The 21183-nt window shown below is 47.9% G+C and overlaps 1 protein-coding gene across 9 annotated transcripts in view; it reads right to left on the bottom strand.

Moving 5' to 3' along the window:
- FAM117A (family with sequence similarity 117 member A) overlaps nt 1-21183 on the bottom strand; it is a 33073-nt gene that overhangs the window by 10282 nt on the left and 1608 nt on the right. For 4 of the 9 annotated variants that reach the window (XM_082331688.1, XM_082331687.1, XM_082331684.1 and 1 more), the window contains exon 1: nt 10599-10731. In XM_082331688.1, the coding sequence (XP_082187814.1) occupies nt 10599-10713 (115 nt within the window). In that variant the 5' untranslated portion in view covers nt 10714-10731. The other 5 variants (XM_082331692.1, XM_082331691.1, XM_082331693.1 and 2 more) reach the window with 5 other exon arrangements.

Genomic DNA, 21183 nt, shown 5'->3' with positions numbered 1-21183 from the left:
AATTGTGTTTGAGGGCTGACAAACATCTAAAGCTATTAACGTATGAGCAGCACAAACCGTCATTGCTTTTCATGAAGTACAACTCTGCTACCGAACAGCTCAGTTTGTTTTCAAGCAGCACCGAGAAGCCCGAAGGGCAAGGGGCAGCTGGGAGACGCAGGGCAGGTTGCCGCCAGAGGCAGGTTGCCGCCAGAGGCAGGTTGCCGCCAGAGGCAGGTTGCCGCCAGAGGCAGGTTGCCGCCAGAGGCAGGTTGCCCTCCTTACGGTGCAAAGGCTGCGTGCACGGCGCAGCGTTTTGGGCACGAGGAGGAGGGCGCGAGAGGCGCCGAGGCAGGGTGGAGTGTCCTGTTTACAGCTCGGTGCTATTATCATCCCTCCGCACCGAGCCTGCACAGCTGCCACCTGGCCACAAGCGCTGGAGTTGGTCCAAGCCAGCTCCACAGCTGAGAAGCGTCAGGTTGTGGCGCTTTTACTTTTCATGCGACAGTAAAGCTGCTGCAGATAACAGAACCGTCGCCGTATCTCCAGGAGCCGCTTGGCTGCCTCCAATTGCTGCACGAGGCTCTCACGCAGCCACAAGTTAGAGACTGGTGCAATGCATACATTTAAAAGTAGAAAGTTTTCAGTACTGGAGTCCTAGATTTGCAGTGTCCCTGGTCCTTCCCAACCACATCAACATCAGTGAGCTCAGAGTTTCCTCAACAGTCTCTCTAGGCCAGCCAATCTCTGCATCTAGAAAGGTAAAATGAAAGTCTTCAGTAAACTTTTAAAAACTTCCAGGGTCACTTCTTAATAAAGAGTACCTACAGCTGAATCGAAAAACAATGGCAAGCAAAAATAAAGTCAAATCTTCTTCCTTCCCTCTCCAGATTTCACCCTGGGGAAACCAACCCTTGAATATCAGAAGAATGTTTAGAAATTTAGGGACGTGCTGTTCGGACCCTGACATTTTTGGAATAAGCCCCTGCAAAGGTCTATCTTCAAGCGATGAAGCATAAAATAACAGTTCATGTTTAAATATAATCAGCTTTCAGGTTAACCATGGAATGACAGGCTGTCTGAGGTTTCACTACGCAGGGAAGCTTTCCCTGCCTCATGGTTTTGGATGCAGTTTTCCGTTTACCGGCTCAAGCAAGAGTTGTAAGCTTTCAAGAGAGAATTTCTCAGGCAGAGTTTAGCTGAGGTGGAACCTAAGCAACTCTGTCAATAATAACTAACTTACGCAACTATCTTCCACCCCAATGTAACAGAAATTACTGCTAATTACTTAAGTTCTGTATGTTCTTCCCTCATCTACACCTTTTAATGCTCTTTACAACGTGTCTTATTCAGATGCTCCTGATTTGGGGGATGGGGGCAGGGAGATAACATAAATGCCTAAGTTGAATTTCTCATGGGCTTGCCAAACCACAGCAGGACCCTGTGACACAGAAACATCTCTTTGAGACAAAATATTCACACCAACCAGGCTGCTGGATGTGTATCAGTGTCCCCTACTGCACCCCACCACCACTTCCTTGATCTTTAACATCTTCCTAGACAATCTAGCTGGGAGATCTCTAGATGAAACACTTTTTTGCACAACAGCTACTTGAAGGCAGTTCAGGTGGCACAAGCAGAAGGGACCCAACGCTGACATTGCTGGGGTGGTTGCCAGGGCAGGAGCTCCGACAGCAGACACAAGCTATGCTACCATGCCAGAGCACCAAGAAAGCACCTTATGTTCACCTTAAGGGCCGCACTGCTTAATGAGCTGCAGCTCTAACCAACAGTTTTGGTGTAGAGGAGGTCTGGGCCATAGCATCACGCCGAGCTCGCTGGCTCCAGTCCGACCGAGCAGGAGGCGAGGCTGGTAGACAGCAAGAAATCCAGCGTCTTCCCTTCTTTTCGTGTTTTAAAATGTAACTGGACAAGAGACGCGCGCAGGACTTCCAGAGGGTGTTACGAACAGCGATCCACAAACCACGTCAGGGAACCGCACTTCATCTAACCTCACTCTGCAAGATGGTACTTGATCAGAAAACGTATCTCCTCTGAGGGCCAAAACCACTTTAACCGGGCATTTCCAGTGCAGTGACAAGCAGGGGACGTGTTAGTGAAATAAAGACCGAAACTGAAGCTTCCACATTACAACCTGTTTAAATCTCATTTCAATTTCCCTGCAGTTTCATCATGGTGAATCAAGTTACCTGACAGGTTGTTGCCAAATAGGACAAAAATTCCCAGCAGCAAGCAAGCTTCAGAAATAAATCCTCAGGTTTTATTTAATTCCCCCCCCAGATGGAGCAGGTAAAGAAAATTGTGTGTCCTGACTGCTGCACTGAGGAAACGCAATGGCATCAGTTCTTTTTGAAGTCTCAATCTTTAACATAGCAAAGACTAAAAATCTTTACAGGGAAAGAACTGCCTTTTCCCAGCATTGTGCCTTCACTGCGCTCTCTCCACATTCAGAAGAAACGTGAAGATTTAAGAAACCACGCTGGCACCCATCGCAGTCCTCGTGGCACACCGAAGCGCTGCTATTGCGTGCTGCTTCTGCAAAAGCCCTCCCGGAGAGGACCTTAAATCTATCGCACAATCTGAAAGCAACGCAGGATTGTGCAAGGAATAAATGCTTTTGCTCTGGGAATCCCAGAAAGCCTAAAAGGAGATGAACAGGCAGTTTTACTTGTTCTTAATGAACTTTAAAATCCCATACTTAGTACACTACAGAAATCTGCAAACGTGCTAGAAAACCGAAGCATTTCACTACGATTGTCGGCACGGTCAGAGCTTGCTACCAACACAGGAACGAAGGCAAGATCAAGAGTTAAAGGTGCTGGGATGAAAGTTCACAGAAGCTGGAGAGAAAAAAAAATACATCCTCTCCACAAAACCAGCTAGAGACAGGTCTTTTTAAGTGGAGGAGACAAGGGGAAGATCTCAAGCTTTAACCAGAAATGGAGTAGGAGATCCAGAGAAGCCTGCCAGAACGTGCTCACTCAAGGTACCGAAAGACCAGCGAGGCTATAAATCCACACCGTCTGAGGGGTCTCCACAAAAACCCCCACCAGAAAACAAAGCCAAGCAGGGATGCAGAGAAGATCTCCAGTACAAGACAGGCAGCGGGATGACTCCAAGCAACCTCTGAAGGCTGGACACAGTCTGCATTTTCTAGGAAAAGAAAAATCTCACTGTATCCCAAAAGCAAGAAAGGAAAGTCGCGTTCAGTAGTAATGCAACCGGGAAGAAGAATGCAGCAAGACAACCAGTTGCAATTGATATGTATGGGTAGAGAAAAAGAACAATTTGAATGTTCAGGGGCTTCAAAGAGGAGCATGAACCTGGAATTTATAGGCAGATTAAAAGGTAATGATATACACAACCCTCAGCCGCTCCTGCAAAGAGAGTTAACACCTCCACAGCAGTAACTTCTGGCACCAAGTCTTTTCACCTCAAGTCTCTGCAAAGGAAGTATTCTGCATCTCTCTCTCAATATTTAAAAATTATAATCCCTTTGCCTTTAAAGACGATTTACAACTGAAGGGAAATTCACACCCATGCCAGGATGGGATTTCATAGCTCTTTGCTCATTTCAGTAAACATTAATACAGAAATGCAAAACCCTCAGAGCACTGAAATCCATCGCACCTTCCGGTGAAGAGGCAGAAGCTGTGGTTAAACCACGCTGCCCCTCATGACTCTTGCTCAAACTGTACGCACACAGCCCAAGACACCCAAAAAAGTACCTGCTGTTCCCAAAGCACAGCCCTCCAAGAAACCCCTCAGAAACCTTTCTCTGCTTCGGCGCTCGACCGACACAGAAAGGAGCAACCCACTGACGGGGGGGCATCGGGAAAGCAGAAAACCCACGGGCACAGAGGATCCTGCACCAGGCTGGGGAGCTGGATTCCCACCTGATCCAAGCCAGCAATCACTTGCCCCGCAGGCTTCGCTGAACCGGCCTCGAGGGCTTCACAACTGGCCCGGGGAGCACAAGGGAAGAAATTCCAGGCTTTGTAATCACTCCCCTGGTTACAAGCTGCGAGAAGAGAAGAGTACAGCTGGAGAGAGCTGCCCAAAGGACACAGCATCTGCAGATATCATTGAAGGAAATTAATAGCGGACACTAACAGTTCAAGCTGTCTTTTTTTTTTTTGGACACAGACATTGTTATACAGCAACTCCCTCCAACACGGCTCAAGGCCTGAAACTGAATCTGAACACCCAGTTGACGGAGGAAAAGAACTGAACTCTTCACCTTTAACTTAATTCTTGCAAAGTTTGTTTTTCAAATGATAAAACAATCTGAAAAATTTCAACGTTCTCAAAGTCTTTGGTTGAAGTGCACATTTCCTAAATGCAGCCTGATGCCAGGCACCGTTTTGGTGGGATCTTCAATCTTCTTACCCACTGGTATGGGTTGGGAGTGCCTCTACACTGGCTTTAATCTCCGAAATTTAAGTAAGGACGAGGAAAGAAACAGATGGGCAGGCAGCCTCTCACAAACAATAAGAGTAGTTTAGAAACAAGCAAAAACTTGTTCAAACATTAGATCTTTAGGACTTGTTCATTCTGATCCTGGAGAATACAGATGACTAAGGAGCTACCAGGATCATCCATGTCACCCCTATCAGAAGAGTGAAACCCAAGCAATGAAGACGGAGCTGTGGGTTTGGGTTTTTTTTTTTCCTTTTTTGTTAACCCTACATAAATCAACTCCTGATAAGCATCTAGGAATCAAGATTACTGCAAAAGGCAGGGCTCTCACTCTCGAGATGAGAAACTTTTGATTCTCAAGCCCTTGGAAGTCTTCCAGTACAGATAAAGTAAAACAAAAACAGAGTAGGACATCCTTGATATTTCTACAGTTACAAACAATATGGAAAACAAGGAAGGAGAAGGTTTCCTGTCCTTTGTGTACATCTAACTACATAAATGACAAACACTTTATGACAAGCCCTCCTCCCATACTCACAGTCATCTTTATGGCTAGTTGCAGTTAAGCCATCTGCCTGGGGAGGCCAACATGAAGCTACTGAAACAGCTTTTCAGCCGGGGGGGGGGGAAATCACATCAGATATCCCTTCTCATTACCTTCCTTTTCTCACTGGGAAGCAGGATAGCAAAGCCAGCACTGGCTCAGTGTTAAGCTAGCCTGAACAGTGTAAGCGCAGCAGCTTTATGCATACAACGGTTGCACACAGCAGCCTCAGGCTCAAGCATGCCAGGAACCGTACAAACTCTGTAATTCCTGTTCCTGAAAGCTTCCAGCCTGAAAGGATGGCACACAAACTATGAGAAACTGAGGCACGGGGAGGAGAAGCAGCTTGCCCAGAGTCATGCGGCAGGTTCCAGGCAAGCATGGAAACAATTATCTCCCGTTATTTTCAAAGAATGGGCTAACCACACAACCTGCTTTGATATTTTCCTCATTTCCTGTGCAGTCAACCCTGCATTATCAGGTGGTTTGAATGGCAGCACCACAGGCTTAATTTTTAATGCAAAAAGTCCTGTTTAGTATAAATTCCAAGAGGGAATATTTTTACAGGCTCAACACTATTGGTCTTTCTTGGAGATCTTTCTTGTACAACTGTGAATCCTGCTAAATCAGTATCGTCATCTTAAGCTGCAGGAGCCACGAGGGGAGTGCCAAGATCAGCTCGGTGTAGTCAACGCTGCCATTTACGCAGCATTTCAACATCCAAGCTTTGCATAAAGAGAACTCATTGCACTTTGGTGCTCGGCATTATTTCTCTCACAGGGTTAGGCCAAGTACTTGTTTTTTCTTTTGCAAAAGTAAAACGTTTACCACACCTGGAACAGAACTGCTCCTTCTCTGCACAGATGCCCAGGTTCCTTCAGTTCTCTACTCACCCAACAAATGTTGAAAACTTTGCTATGGTCCATGCAATTCTGTTAGATAAGCCCCAGCTGAAAGAAAGATTCACAAATAAAAACCCATCCAGGGTAAATGACCCGAGAGCGTCTTACCTCCTCTGGAGCATTCTGCTATAGAAGGGAGAGATCACACTGACTGCACAGTCCCCTCCCCCTGCAAATTTGTTTTTAAATATCTTCTCCAGCATTTTAAAGCAGGGAAAGACTTGTTTCACCCACGGAATGTCAACACAAGTCAAGATTAGTTATAGATGTGGCCTTTGTTTCCCCTTTCCCACACCCGTATCCAGAGGCTAACAAACTGGGAGCAGCAAGTTTAGATTGAAGGTATGATCCCTATCAGCAGAGGGCTGCAATACCATGAATGGGCTCCAATTACTGTGCAAGAAACTCGTTCTACATTAAACAAAGCCACCTGCAATACTTTGCCTCCAAACCTGAGCCACATACTGTACTCAGCTGTGTTTTGCACAAAGCCTGATTTGATTCCATAGGACAGAGGCAGGATTCCTCCTGGCTAGCGCAACAGCAGGACATCTTCAAGATTTTCCCATCCCTCCACCAGTCCCTACATGACTATTTTCCCCCATTACAGCTCCCTACCCGTGCTTAACCCTTTAATTCTATCAGCCTGCTTACCCACAGCAAAACCCTAAAGGCAAAGGCAGAATTACTTAATAGTGAATCCCAAAATTTGGAAATGCAAAGCTTGCCGAAGCAGCTGTTTGCACAGTGCAGCAGCACAGTTTTCCCATGACAGCCTCACTCGAGGGTTTTTGTTTCCCTTCTGGAGAGTTAATACAACCGAGCTGCTACTTCGACTGAGATACCCCTTCTCCAAGATGGAATTTTTCACTTTCAAGTTGGGTACAGGATATAAACATTATGAACCTCTGCGTCCCTTGTTCATTTGCTTAAGCACCCCCTGAAAAACTACAGGTGTTAAACAGCATAAAAGAAAACTCAAGAGCAGACACCACAAACATCTGGACCACTATTTCAGTAACAAAAGCCTTCATACCCATCCCTCAGGACACAAAACCCCATCAGATACCAAGCGCTAAAGCAAACACAGCGAGGCCTGAGGCACTTAAGATATTCTATTAATAAGATTGAGGGGGGAAGGAGACCCCCACACTCATTACGTGACGCCTGCAGCAAAGCAGCAGAGAAAGATGTTGTGAACAGCTCTGCTGTATCGCTACCATGTAGGCAGCAATCCCACAGCACTTTCAAGTGGTAAACAGGCATTTTTATTCCTAAAGAAGCATTTTCACTTTGCTAAACATACACTCAGACAGCATTGCCTACGAATAGTGTCCCACTCGTCTGCCTCTATAATATACACCAGGCACGGGTTTAATTCAGATACCAAATAAAGATATTTGGCAGTCTGCTCACTTAGCCTCTCTAGCAGGATCCACACAGCAAAAACAACTGGGCATCTCAAAAACAGGCAAGTTCAGCAGGCAAGCAACAAAATCCCATCTAGATGAGTCAGCTCAGCCAACAGTAACTTCCTGAAAAGCCAAAAGGCACCGCATAATTCTGGGGTTGTAGGGGTGGCGGTGGGAAAACTGGTGAACTTATCTGAATTCTGGTGAAGAGAGGTTATCAATAAAGCTCTAGTTTCAGGGGGGGTTAACGTGAAATACATGAGGGGCAAGACACAGGTCTTGTCAAAGCCATTCATGAAACCCCCAAATCACCCGTACAGGTTTACAGGTGAAGACTTGCACCTCGCCGTTGCTCCTCTCCTACGCCACGCTGTCGCTGACAAACAGGGAGCGCGCGGAAGGCAGGCAGTCACCCTTTCTCCTCCCAAGAAACCTACTCCAACACTACCCAGAAAAGCAGCTGGTGGGTTACTCCCGGTTCAGCTATTCATCTCATCTTACCCCCTACACATTTAATAACGAGTGCACTGAAGGAGTCTGCTCAACTAGTAACACGTGACATGACTTCGCTTTTCCACCATTTTTCATCTTCTCCCTCTCTGTGCACGAACCAGTTGAGATGACTAAGACTACTTCCCCGCTCACGTTCACAAAATGCTATGTTCGCCAATGGGTCTGCAAATTAACATTTGAGCCGCTATTTAAATAATCCTATTTTTTCCTAGTGTCATACTGAAAAAAAGAGGCATAAAGACTTCTGGGTGTCTTGCTTGAGGAAGTCAGGGTTCAGACCTGCAATGCCTGGACTGGGGCTACACCCAGCCAGCGGATTCACGACCGCGGAGGCACAGGTCTCAGGCAGGCTGAAGTCTGGATGCAAGCGTGGAAACTCTCCGACCAGCACGTGCTTCCGCGTGGGCTTTGGAGGAAACAACTGAGGCCACAAACAGCACGAGCATTGCCGTTAACTGATTGAAACTTCAAAGTCTCCACAAAGCTCATCCCACCCCAGAGAACGTGTAACCTTGCCAGTGTTACAGCACCTGCAGAGCTCCGTCTACCCCAGCAGCCGCCTCCGAGCCACCCAACCCGGCACGAACGGATGCGACAGGGATGGGCCTGGCCTGCACCTGAAGAGGATCAAACACTAACACATTACCTGCTTCACCACCAAAAGCCACATCACTGAAGGGATAAGGATTTAAAAAAAACAAAAAAACACAACATTGACCCCAATGACACACATCAGATTCATCACTGGAAGTCCTGACATCTTGGATTTCTAAACAGCAAGTCAAGTCCTTTTAAAATATTCTTAGACCTCCTTCCTGGCATCCCCCAGCTCTAGCTCTTCCTCTTAACAGAAGCCCTTTGAGAGACTCAGCAGCTGCTCCTCATCTCAATGGGATCCTCTATTATCAGAGCAGCTGCAGGATCAGACCCCAGAGCACCCCGCACCTCTTCTTCTAAAACCCCAAGCCAGCACCACACGGATGCCCGGCAGCCAGCCGCCACGCAGCGCGAGAGCAATGCGGAAAGGCAGCAGTCAAATGAGGAAAGATACGATAAAGCAATGGATTTCCGTGCTGAGCTCCTAAAAGGTAGGAACAAAAGTATTAGATTCTAAATCACCAGGATACCGGTTTTTGGTTAAACCCTGCCAGTTTACTGCTACAGCTCCCACGCATGCAGGGAGCAAACTGAAGCGTACAAAGAGCGATGAAGCAGAGAGCAATGGAAATTTAAACACTTCTAAAACTGTAGATGAAATGACTATGATCAAGAGGAAAAACTCAGGCTCCTAGAGCCCGAACAGTGAGGCAGAGAGCCAGGAAGAAATGAAGACCAGCAATTCTGGTTCATGTCAGCGGAGCTCCAGCAGTTTTGCCCTCAGAAAGCTGCGTGGTATTCCCCACGCTCTGGAGTAGGTACAGAACAGAGCTCTAACACAACCCTTCTTTCAGATTTCCTTTATTTTCTCTGTAACATCTGAAGCTACCGAGTAATTGCCCTATTAACAGCAACTTCACCTCGATTTCAGCACACTGCTGAGAGGGAAGCCGAGACTAGCACTCCAAAGAATTTATTTCATTAACTTGTTTCAAGTGTAAATTGAGCAAAAAGCTTTTTAATAGCTTCTCTGATCAATACCAACCCTGCCAGTGGCAGGAACGACTCTAAGTCTCAAGTAGGGAAACACAACGCTTCACGAAGGGCCATTAATTCTCATTGTAGGATGGGCTGCAGCTCGCTGCTCTGCAAAGTGGATTAAGTAGCTGCTGCATTAAACAAGAGACCAGCACTCGGAACAGATGCCACGAACATCAGCTGGCCCAAAGCTTGACAAATATTCCTCTCTGTTCCAGAAGTCTGGTTAAACTTACGTTTAACCCAAAAAGTGTTTCATTGCTATTTTAATACTTCCTGAGATAATGAACAGCCAAGCACGAGCCCAACATCCAAAAGCAGTCCCACAAACAGCCAAAAGTAATATGTACATCAAAAAAAGCCAAAGATTATTATTAGGTCACCAAAAAGTTATATTTAAATAAGCATTCCTGAAGCACTTGGAAAAATCTCAGTAATGCAATTAGGGACAAATTGCCATTAGCGCAAATCAAATTATTGCTTCTTTATCAAGCCAGATCAGCTGCATGAAGCACAGGGCTCGGTTTTTTTGTGCAGCCACCTCCGAAGACACAAATCGTTGTCATGGAAGAGCATGAGCTGGAGGCCGGCGGCCAAGGGAGAGCTGCTGACCCCCGGCCGGGCATCAACGCCGGGGCCATCCCAGCCCCCGGGCGGCACCGTGAAGGGCCCCGGCGGTTTCGGGGCCGCCTCCCGCGGTTTGAAGCTTTCCTTCGCTCACGGTCTTTCCCCCCCGCCCCCGGTTTGCTTTCCCCGCTCCCCTGCCCTCGGTTCTCTCGCTTCTCTTTCACTCCCACCCACGCAGCATCAATTAGGAGAAGCCTCCCGAGCGCACGGCAGCTTTCGCCAGTCCCGGCGCTGCCTCCGCGGCCCCGGCTGGAACGGGAGGTGTCGGCGCGCCCAGCACCGGGACCCCCCGCTGCAGGGGCCGAGCCCGGCCCCGCCTCGGCTGCCGGGCCCGGGGCGAAGGGGAACAGCCCGCGGGGCTGTTCGTACCGGGACCGGCCGCCCCGGGGAGGTGCCGCCGGGAACGGGCGCAGCGGCTCTCGCTGCCGTTTCGGAACCCACCCGGGGCCCGTCCGCCGCCCCCGGCGCCCCGCCGGGTGCAGGGACACGCGGGCTGCCCGCCGACCCGGCTGCGCAGCGGCGGTGCCCGCCTCCTCCCGCCGTTACCTGCCCAGCCCCCGTCTCCGCGGCGCTGCTGGAGCTGGAAGGGGACGGTGGCGCGGAGCGGCTGGAGCCCCCCGGCCCCGCCGCGGCAGCAGGAGGCGCCGCCCGCCCCCGCCATGCCCGGCCCTCCCCGCCCGCGCCCGCCGCCGCACTGACCCCCCGCGCCGCCGCCGCCGCTTATCAGCGCTCCGGGGGCGGGGCCGGCGGGAGGAGCCCGGCGGCCATTGGGTGCCCGCAGCCAACCGACCCGCCCGCGCTAACGGAAGCCAATGACAGCTCCCTGCGAGCTCCTCCCCCGCACGCGCTGTAGCGGGGTCCAATCGGAAACGCCGTCACCCTTAACAGGCATCATCCCTCGCGCCAGACCCAATCAAAGAGGGAAGAGACGCTCAAGCCCCGCCCTCTCTCCCTCCCCGCAGCGGCGGCACAACCAATCGCAACACGAAAACGCCGCGTAAAGCCCACCCTACTACGGAGACCAATCGCTGGTCTCCCGTAACGCCCCGCCCCTTCCCCGCGAAGACCAATCAGAGGAGGCCGATAGTGTTTGTGTTCTGCCTCCGGCGGTGACGGCGGCGGGTCACGCGGGCGGGCGGTTTCTCTTTCACCTCGGGGGGGAACGGAACGGGCCCGGCCCGGCCTCGCCGCCGACCGCCTCCCCTCCCGGCCCGGCCCGCCTCGCCCCGGGGCACGGCCGCGGCGGGAAGCACAAGGCCCAGCCCTCCCGGGCCCTCGCAAGCCGGCGAGCCGGGGCTGCGCTGGACGCGGAGACGACGGGGAAAGGCAGAGAGCAGCAGAAAGCAGCCGAAAGCCCAGAACCGGTCACGGTTAAACCGCAGGCCCCGCGCTCTCCGGTCCCCGACCCACACCCCCTCCCCCCGTTTGAAGGAAGCTGAGGCTTTTACAAGCTTTTCGGGGTTTTTTCCCCCTTTACCGGAGCCCTGCTCCAAGCGCAGCAAACATCGCCCTCGTCCTTTGCCTTTAAGCAAGAAAAACCTCCTGTGGGAAAGTCTAATCCAAGTTTTACTGCTGAGCGAACTTCCAATTTTGTGTACCCCTCAGACACCCGAAGCTCAAGACACCTCACCGCAACCCCTCCCAGGCTGAATTAAGACTTTAAAAAAAATATATATATACCTGGAAAAAGGAGAACAGAAATCAAAATGTTGAAGTTGGGGGGTTTTTTTGTGCCGGTCAGAGCATGAGCAGTTCTGTCGGGCGCAGGTACGGGCTGGCAGGATCGCGGAGGCCGGGCAGGATCGGGGCGCGCTGCCGCGCTGCTCCCGTTCTCTATTTTGTACCGAGGACGCGAGTCGCTCCCCAGCCCCCTCGCAGGGCCTGACCCTGGGGAACACCAGCTGCCACGGGAGCGGGACCAGCACCCTTCTCCTTCGCTTCCCTGCCTCTCCCACCACCGCGTGCCCCTGACTCAAGTGGGCTCTGCCGAGCTCTTCTTTCCAGACAACTTCTGTTCCTTCCACCGTCTGCCATCTCGCATCACCTGCGGGAATCAACTGCTACTTCAGTAAGAGGGATAAAGACCTGAGAACACAGGCCCAGAACGGAGGCTGGGCTCAGGAATGACAAAGTCAAAGCTCTGGATAGGGCCATAGGAAAATGGAATGCTCAGGATTTGGGGTGCCAAGGATTTTGGGGTGGCAAAGCTGAAGCCGTAAGTACTAGAGAGAAAGTTTTTCCCATGCTGACCATTTGGGCCCCCACAGCCTTTTTCAAGATTAGGCCCCTCCAAGGTGCCTCACCTCCGTTTGTCCCTGTGGTCTCACACCCAGCGGGTGCAGAGGAAAAGCTCCTTCCACCCGCCCAGGGCTCTCAGCAGCCGCTCATCCACCATCCTCCGACCTTCTGCTCCTCAAGTGTCACTTCTGATCATGGCTTCCACTTAAACCTTGTGCTTATACCACATTGTTTGATTTCCTGAAAAGCCGTCACGACATGCGGGCTTTTATTCCTTTTTCTAGCTCCCTAAAATATATTTTTAGTCTAACGGTCCTCAAATAAAGGTTATTATGTTTCACGCTGTTCGCTCGCCATAGCTCTACTAAACCTACACGCAGACTCTGCCCACTGCGGGTCCAGGGCTACGTTCTGCCTCCAGACGGACGCAGTTACGCGAGTTTCGGGAGAGGAAGCATCTGCCCAAGCGAAGAGGGTGGGGCTGATCTATCCAACCCAGGAGCCCGGGAAGCTGTGGCATGGCCAGATAAGGAGAGGGGGAAAGGCGTGAGGTGGCAAAGCAGCCCGGGCTTCGTGCCAGCCTCTCTGGAGAGGAGAGGCTGTGACAGCAGCAGACAGTTGGTCTTCCCCAGCGGCTATCGCAGCAGAGCAGCGCTCCCCATCGTCTTCCCGTATCTCTCTGCTCACAAGGCCGGCTGTTTCTATTTGCAGGTAATCAGGCAACTAGCCCGTGCCATCTTCTCGCTTCTAGAAAAACCCCGCAGTGGGGGGGAAGAGGTGGCACATATTGCCACACCGCAGTTACTGAAGGAAAAGACAGAACATACCTCCCGATGGAAGCAAAGATGAGACAAGCCACAGCTTTGGTTATTAGATCTTGGTAAACAAACAAAATGCCACCCATCAAACTAATCATCCCTATCTCTTCTAGCAAGGAGTGCTGCGAGATCTCTGATAAGGTGGAAACCCAGGGCGGCCCGTCACACAAGGAGGCACAATGATCTCTGCTCAGGACTGTCCCGAGGGTAGGGGAACATTCCGGAACAGCAGCAGTGTTAGGGGGTATTTCTGCAAGTTTACAGCACTCACCAGAAGACAGCAAGTCTGTTCACTTCATCTTTCGACCTAAAATTAAGTTTTAAACTAAACAAAGGTCCTCAAGTGTCTGTTCTCCTAACAGTTCCTCCTGTCCCAGCTCCTGCTGCAGAAACAAGGTAAAACCATACCCAGCTGATCTTTGAAACCTTGCTGCTACTCTGTAAACAGACATTTCTTCAAGTCAAAGACACTCTTCCTAAAAAATTTCCTTCCCAAGGTCCATAGTAGCTATTAGCAAAGAAACAGGAAATTAAATGTAAGAAAAAAATGGAGAGGAAACTACCGAAGTACAGGTGTTCAAAAGAACAAAAAACTGCAATGAAAAATAGTTATACAGGCCAAATAGAGGAGTTTTGACCATATTCTTCTTTCACTGACGGACTGGTAGCTCAGCTTTTCTTAGGAACCCTTCAGAGTCAGTCCTTCCAACCTAGAAATTCAAATTCACCTTTCAGTTTCTCTGCCACACCGTCTTATTAAGGCACTGCGATTTGAACCCAATACCCACAGCTGGAACAAACTAAAAATATTCACTCCTCTGTGCTGTTTGTTTTAGCATAAAGGAGGTCGCACAGCTGTGCCTCCGATTGTTCTCACCATATCTCATGCTATAAATACAACAAGGAATACTGAAAAAAAAAAAAACACCCAAAAAATGAAGTGGTTCAGCACAACCAAGCCAAGCACCACTCCGTCTCAAGTCCAAGTTTTGCTTTCACCCAATGCTTCCCTCGAGGCTTAAAACCCACATTTTGCTTTACTATGTAGGAAGAGGCAAGAAAGCACCAGCTGTTACCTGTCAAATGGGCTACAGCCATTCTAGCTCAGATGAGTTGCACATTATCCACCAGCCAAGTTTGTTGCATTTGCAACAAGAAGAGGCCTTTCTTTATCCTTCCCCAGCAAAGACACACAGCACAGAGTAAACGTTATAAAATTAAAGTTCCTACATTCCTGCAGGCTGCACTCTAGCCTACGCAATGCAGTCATCTCCCCGTAATTAAGGTTCCTAATGACGTGCCGCATAGTAGCAGAAGTAACACAATCTTTTACAATTGCTCAAGGGCTGCAGCTCAAGGATCCAACTTCTCATCGTGCTCTGCCTGCTCGTTTCCATTCCTTCTGCCAGAGCAGTTTCTGTAGCCTTGTCTCCCTGCGCAGGAGGAGAGCTGACCCACCACACCACCAGTGAACTATTCCCAGTTTTCAGAGCCTCAGAAGCCAGTCACTTCATCACAATTAGCAACACCACAAAGCTTCAGAATTATCAGATGCATCTCGTGGCTATGGACCAACCTATTCAGCGTGTTCCAGAAAGTCGCCTTTTAAGACTACAGCACCGTCCAGCTCCTCGGTATTTACAGGCATGCAGGAGAATATTTTTGTGTACAGGCCTGGCCTTCCCTCCCCCCCGGACCCCTCTGAGCACACCCTACTACGCATCCCAGAACTGCTACCCTCCGTTCTTTAGCTTTATGTCAGTGCCGCTTGAGGAAGTGACAGGCAAATAGGAAACATGTAAGGCTGAACAGTTGCCACCGCAGTCCTGTCATTCTGGTCCAGCGCTCAAGTCCTAAATGAGATTGTATTTCTGGCTGTTTGCTATGGGTAGGAGGGAGACAGAGCTTAGATTTAAAGTCCTGATCAGCTGAGCGTGAACGTGGAAGATCAAAGGGTCATTCAGCACACAAGCTAAGCTTTCCCTCATTGTCCTTGAACAAAATTCCTCTCACTCTAAACTGTGGAGTAAAATGCCTGCCTGTCTGCCTCCCACTCTATCCCCAAGAGAGATGGCTGCATTTCACTACTGGACAGTTTCTGCACTCAAATGTTTTGAGATGAAAAGCTCTAAAGAGCAGCAAGATAAATAAAACTGCAGTTTATTAAAAGAGACCAACAGATTATTCACCAGACCAGCCAAGCTATTTCACAGTCTGGTCATGCTTGCAGTGAAAACAGTGGGAGTTTTGGGAACAGAGCACAAGCCCTGCTAAGAGTAAGGAGACATTATGAAATAGATCATTTTCACTAAGTCATGGAAAGGCAGGAAGCCTCTCCTAATAGTATGAATCATCAATATACCAGAAAGAAAGAGAGCACTTGAAAGTAATCACCGACATCCAGCACTGCCAACGTCCTAACAGAGCATGTAAATGAATACAAGGAGCCCAAGGAGAGCAAGTCAGTCAAGTACCGACAAATCAATTCAAAACAGGCGAGGGACTCGAAACTGCAGCCGTAATACAGCACGTCTCATACCTGCTGCTGCAACATCCTCCGCTGCTGCCTGGGTTCCTTCCACCCACTACGAGAGCCATCTGATCATCCCGCTGCGGTGACCCTGCAGCTTCTCCTGCTGGAAAACAGACACAGCAGGGACAAAGTTTATTGTATTCTTTGGGATCCTTTCATCATACACTTGCAGAAGTTTGGGTGCATGATTTCTAATTTTTTTATATCACCATTAGTGCTGATGGCATTCAGAGCAATCCCCTGCCTTGTGCCAGGCCGTGCATCTATGCAGGAGCTGGCGTCTGGAAGTTCAAAGTGACACAACGGTTGTCTGCAGTGGGACACCGCACTTCTAGGGGACACCAGGACTTGTGATCTATGCTGGTAGATCCCACTTATCTCATCCTAAGAGAGGATCTTGCTTCTCCTCCCATGCCCAACCACATGGATTCAGGAATTAGCCAACCAGAGACTTACTAAGACTTCCCAGAATAATATGGGCTGCATTAAATGTAAAACGTTCACCATTAAGGAGCGACAGCTTGCTTAGGAGAGTGTGCGTTAAAGGAAGCTTTATGTTTTCAGGATAGGCAAACCCATGGTTTCTCAGTTTGCACAGAAGAGTGTCAGCAAAGAGAGCTCTAGTTCACCCACCAGCTACTGTCTGGCAAAGCATGGCAGCTCAGTCACACAGCACTACCCTTTATTTCCTGAAACCAAATTAGACTAGAAAGCGCTTGAAACGTGGTATAGAAAAAACAAAGTTTACATAAAGGGCTGTATTTGGCACAAGAATATTATTCCCTCATAGACACAAGGCAGTCCCAAGAGAAGCTCCCCAAGAAGCGCTGCTGAACTTTTCCAGAACATGGAACTTCAGAATTTGGAAGCGCAGGTACATAAAACTGCGTGGCAACAACTGGCACAATGTAATTAGGAAAAAATGCAGACGCTGAAGAAAATAACCTACTTGGCTCACCTCAGAGCTCAGCAAGCCAGAAGTTCATAGGGGAAGAAACTTTTTTTTTTTTTGCCATGATTAATTACAAAAACAGGAGTTTCAAAGGAAATCAGCGGTTCCAGCTGGCACATAAACCTTATCCTAGGAACAGCCATTTTGCAGCAGCACACTTCTAATGGGACGCAAGCCCCCAGAAAGCAATAACATCGCTCACCCCAATCTTTACTTATCTGACAAATTTCTCCAAGTAAGACAATATATGTTTTTTTCCAATTAGAGGTCTAAAGGACAGTGATCATATTGCATAATACAAACTGGTGTAAAAGCTACTGCTCCCATCTTGTGATACGCTTCCTCCAGATACATCCATCCATTCTCTATTGGCAATTTGCATTCAATTTGGTGTTTCTTTGGCTCCTTCAGTTTTAAGGCACAGAGCTAATCCATCTCCTAGGAAACTAAGGGAAAGTTAAACCTGCCTAAACAGAGGAGAAGCCAAATTGACACATATTTAATATCAGAGTAAATCAGACCATCCCAGCAATGGTGTTGCTCAATGTACCAAACTGGTAGGAGTTTGTTGTTCTCAAATCATTTTGCCTAGCTCTGGTTCTTACTTCCACCTTGTCTTACTACAATCCTTTCTTACTCCTTGTCTTAAGGTTGCTTATTTTTTTGACCTTTGGCTGAGCCTCCAAGTATACTCCACCCTTTAATTTGGGGTGACATTTGGTTTCTCCGTTACCTGCCTCCTATTTTCCCTCTGGATCTAAACAGTAGGCACATCCTAAATTATCCCTCTACCTCCACTACCCGAGGCACAGAATATGTGATTAGGGACCGCTCTTAATTAGTGGAGCAAGCAAAGACAAATTCTGTCCCTACTATACTCATATATAACCTGTCCTTAATATCCCCAAAGCTCTTACGACAATCAAGATATTCATGTCAGCAGGAAACTGAGCTACAAGGTCTGTGGCTAGTTGCCCACAGTACCACAGTCGGTTTTATGAAAAAGAACTGCCCACGGGATGGGCTCAGAAATGCCAAACAGGATAAAGTTTCGTCTTTACTTCCCACATCAGTGTCATTTTTGGTGACAAATGTTTCTTACACCTGTGAAAGTTTGTGTCATTGGGCTGAACAACATGAGCAGAGTTTTCCTTTAAGGAAGCATGCAGCGGAGTTGATTGATTAGAAGCAAGGCATTAACATCAGTGCCAGGCAGCTGGAGAGCACTGCCTAGACTGGAAGGAATGTATTAAAGGAGCAGATCGCAAATCCAAAAGCAGACAAGAGAATCCAAAAAATAACCCATTTTGGCAGGAACAGGAGGAGGATGGCATAAAAATATCTGGCCTATCAACAGAGTTTAGTCCCGCCAGGGCAAAACATACTTTTATTGCAACTATTTAATAATTAGATTATACTATGAGACCCAGGGGAGGGAGGGAACCAGGAAGCGTGGCTATATTCAGCTGTAACTAAAAAAACTTCTGCTTTCAGCAAAACTCGGACTGGATCTTTTTTCCATTACACACACACAAAAAAAAGATATAGGCCAAACTGGATTGACCTTGCTCCTGATGCCAGAAAACACAGATGTCTGCATGCCAGAGCCCCAGGGAAAGAGCGAGTGCATGGATTCTGTTCAAGCTTACTGAAACACCCCTATCCATCTACAGCTAGTTGTGTTCTGCAAGATCTTCAGCTCAATGCATGGTACACGGCCACGATTCTCCATACAGGGGTTTCTGTGACTATTTAACTACAAGTCAGTATCCATTCAAATCTAAACCAGCTTCAGACTTAAAAACAAAAAAAAATAAACACCCCCCCCCAGCTGTTTGCTGAACTGTCTGCAAACACATCCTCTCAAAACTGAAGTCCTCCTGACATGCAACAGCTGATGGATTTTTTTTTTTTTAATGTTAAAGTAAAAACTACTATGCCAATCTGCAAATAAATCCCACAGGCTAGACTAGCTTCAGCACTACGATTGTCTGAATTAAATACGTTTATTGCTGTTGGGTTTACTTCTGAAGTGTACCAAGGCCCACTGGAGAGCTGCCCTCTTCAGCTGCAAACAGAAGTCAAGACTCAAAAATACACAGGGCCAAGCTCATTGCTAGCCCAGGTTCCACAGCAGATCTTCTACCACATTAAATTCCGTGCCTTGCACTTTCTACCATTTGTACACACATATCTGCATTTAACCTGTTTGCACACCGCTGACTATACTTTGTCAAGAACCAAGTTCAAGCTTCTCAGCTGGTGACAGTCAGAATAATTTAGGCTCCAACCTCCGCTCAGAGCCAGGCCAACGTAGATCAGGTTGCTCAGGCCCTGTCCAAAAATACAGCTAGCAAACAGCAGCTAGCCCTCAGCTACTCTATAGCAGAAGTGCCCTTGTGAGGGACAGCGACCCACTCCCATATGGGTCTGTAAGACACCTCAAATTGAATCAGGAATTCTTCAAGCTTGGGTCAAGAGGTTCTCTGATGCTGCTCTTATTGCCCAGACCTATCACACCTAAAAACCAACGATTTAAAAACATTAAGCTGGAACCCAAACCAGAGGGAAGCCACCTCTACTCACCTTCTGAAGACACAAAAGCAAAAGAAGCAGCCGTCCTGGATAACAGCGCTCCGGATTTTTGCAGCACTTCATCATTATCCTAGTCGTTCTGTAACCCTAGGCCCCAGAGCTGGATTGAGATGATACCTAAAAGCAAGTAAGATTTATTCAAGTACAGCACTTCAGATATTTTTATAGTGTATTTTCATTATATAGCATTTCTCTCACTTGCCTTAAAACACAGTTAAGTAGCCCTGCAGGCATGCATCATAGCAAACAACACACAAAGCAATGAAAGCGAACGCTTTAACATTTATAAAGCACTTAGCAACTGAAAAACCTGAAGTACTTTACAAGCATTACTTCTGCTTCATAACAATTCCTCCATAAGCTAGCTTACTTTATATTATCACTAATATAAGCGATGGCTATGTTAAAATCCCGTAGGCAGCTCACTCAATGCCATGTCTCCAGAACAAGTGGGAACGAAGGCAGGAGATCAGAGTTCTAAACCTAATTTCAACCTGTTGATGGCTGTACCTGTTTATGGAGATTGGTTTTGGTGAAAATTCCCTTCATTGCCTATATTTTCTAAGATTCAGCAAGAGATTTTTTTTTTTTTTTTTAAATACGACAGTGAATGTACCTAAGCCTAAGTTCCAAAGAGTTTTAGTGAGGCTAAAGGCCTAGAGAGATTTCAACAGATTCAGTGAGATCCTCACAGCCAAGAGATTTCAGGTAGCTAACTCTGCTGACATCAGTGGCAATGTGGCACCTACATATACTCAATAACTGAGGATTTAAAAACCGAAAATCACTTTTGTGTGATTGAAAATGAAATCTCAAGTCATCAAGCACTTGCTAAACTTTCTTCTGGTGTAGCGTCAGGAAATTCTGAATTTCCTACTTGGAAGAGTCTCACAGAGTTAAGAGACTGCAAGTTTGTCTTAAGGACCTTGTTAAAGGGAGCCTAACCCCAGTGGAAGTTCTGGTAAGCAGAAGCTACACCAGTTTTGCACCCTGAAGAAATAGCTCCCTCTCTTCCCAAGCCGATTCCCAGTTTCGCTAGCCCACTCAGGGTGAAGAAGAGGTTTCAGGCACTGACATCTAGTGGCGATGCCAACGCGGGAGGCACCTGTCAGCATACGCAGCCTCTCAAGTTTCACCTCCCGTTGTGGCTTTCCCCAGCACAGACCTGCAGTTTCAGCTCCAACAAATGCCAGGGCTGGAGCTTCTTCAGTACGGACCACTGGCACATGGCCAAGGGCTGTACACATCCTTCACGCAAAAATCTTATTTTTTTTTTTCATTAATTTGTATTTCTGCCATAAGTCTCCTAAGTTTGGGCTGGATTTTGAACTGAAGCGTAGTAGCAGTAAGTTAAATCCTTGCAGTCTGGTAGATACACACATACAGAAAAGTTCTTGCAAGCTCTGCTGTGGTCATAACATGATCTGATTGTGGCTCTTCTGAGAGCGTGAGACAGCTCGGCACCTGTAAGGCCACCTTCCCTTCTCACTGCTCCCTTCCTCTACACAGAGCGGATACTCCAGAGTTGTGTCAATTCGGTCTTCACACTGCACGGAGGACTTACATTTTGCATTACCATTTTAATTATCAGGAGACGATAAGATGGCATGGGGAACTGGATTCCTGGCTTTTATTCAAGTACTGCCACCTCTAGGAAAGTTATTAAACACCACCCACTTTTGTTTGCTTTGTTTTTCCAGTAACATCCTGTTGGTGGTGATAAGTCCTGCTAATATGCATTAACATCAACAACTTATTTCAGTAACACCTAGAAGCTCCGATTAATATTTTGTTTATCTGATACATTTAAGCACTACAGCTCTCATATAATGCAGTTTCTGAAAGAGGAATCCTTTAGCTCTCATCAACAGGCAACTATCTGAATGGGATGTGGCAACGTGCAACTTTTCACAGGGTCATCGTATTCTTTAGCCTTTTTCATTCAAGCAAATCTGCAATTGAATTTGGATATTTGCAAGGTCCAAATGCGTGATG

The sequence above is a fragment of the Platalea leucorodia genome (assembly GCF_965183815.1).
Source record: "Platalea leucorodia genome assembly, chromosome: 22".
Classification (NCBI taxonomy): Eukaryota; Metazoa; Chordata; class Aves; order Pelecaniformes; family Threskiornithidae; genus Platalea; species Platalea leucorodia.
The sequence above is the reverse complement of the archived record's forward strand: the minus strand, read 5'-3'. Positions and strand labels throughout refer to the sequence as shown.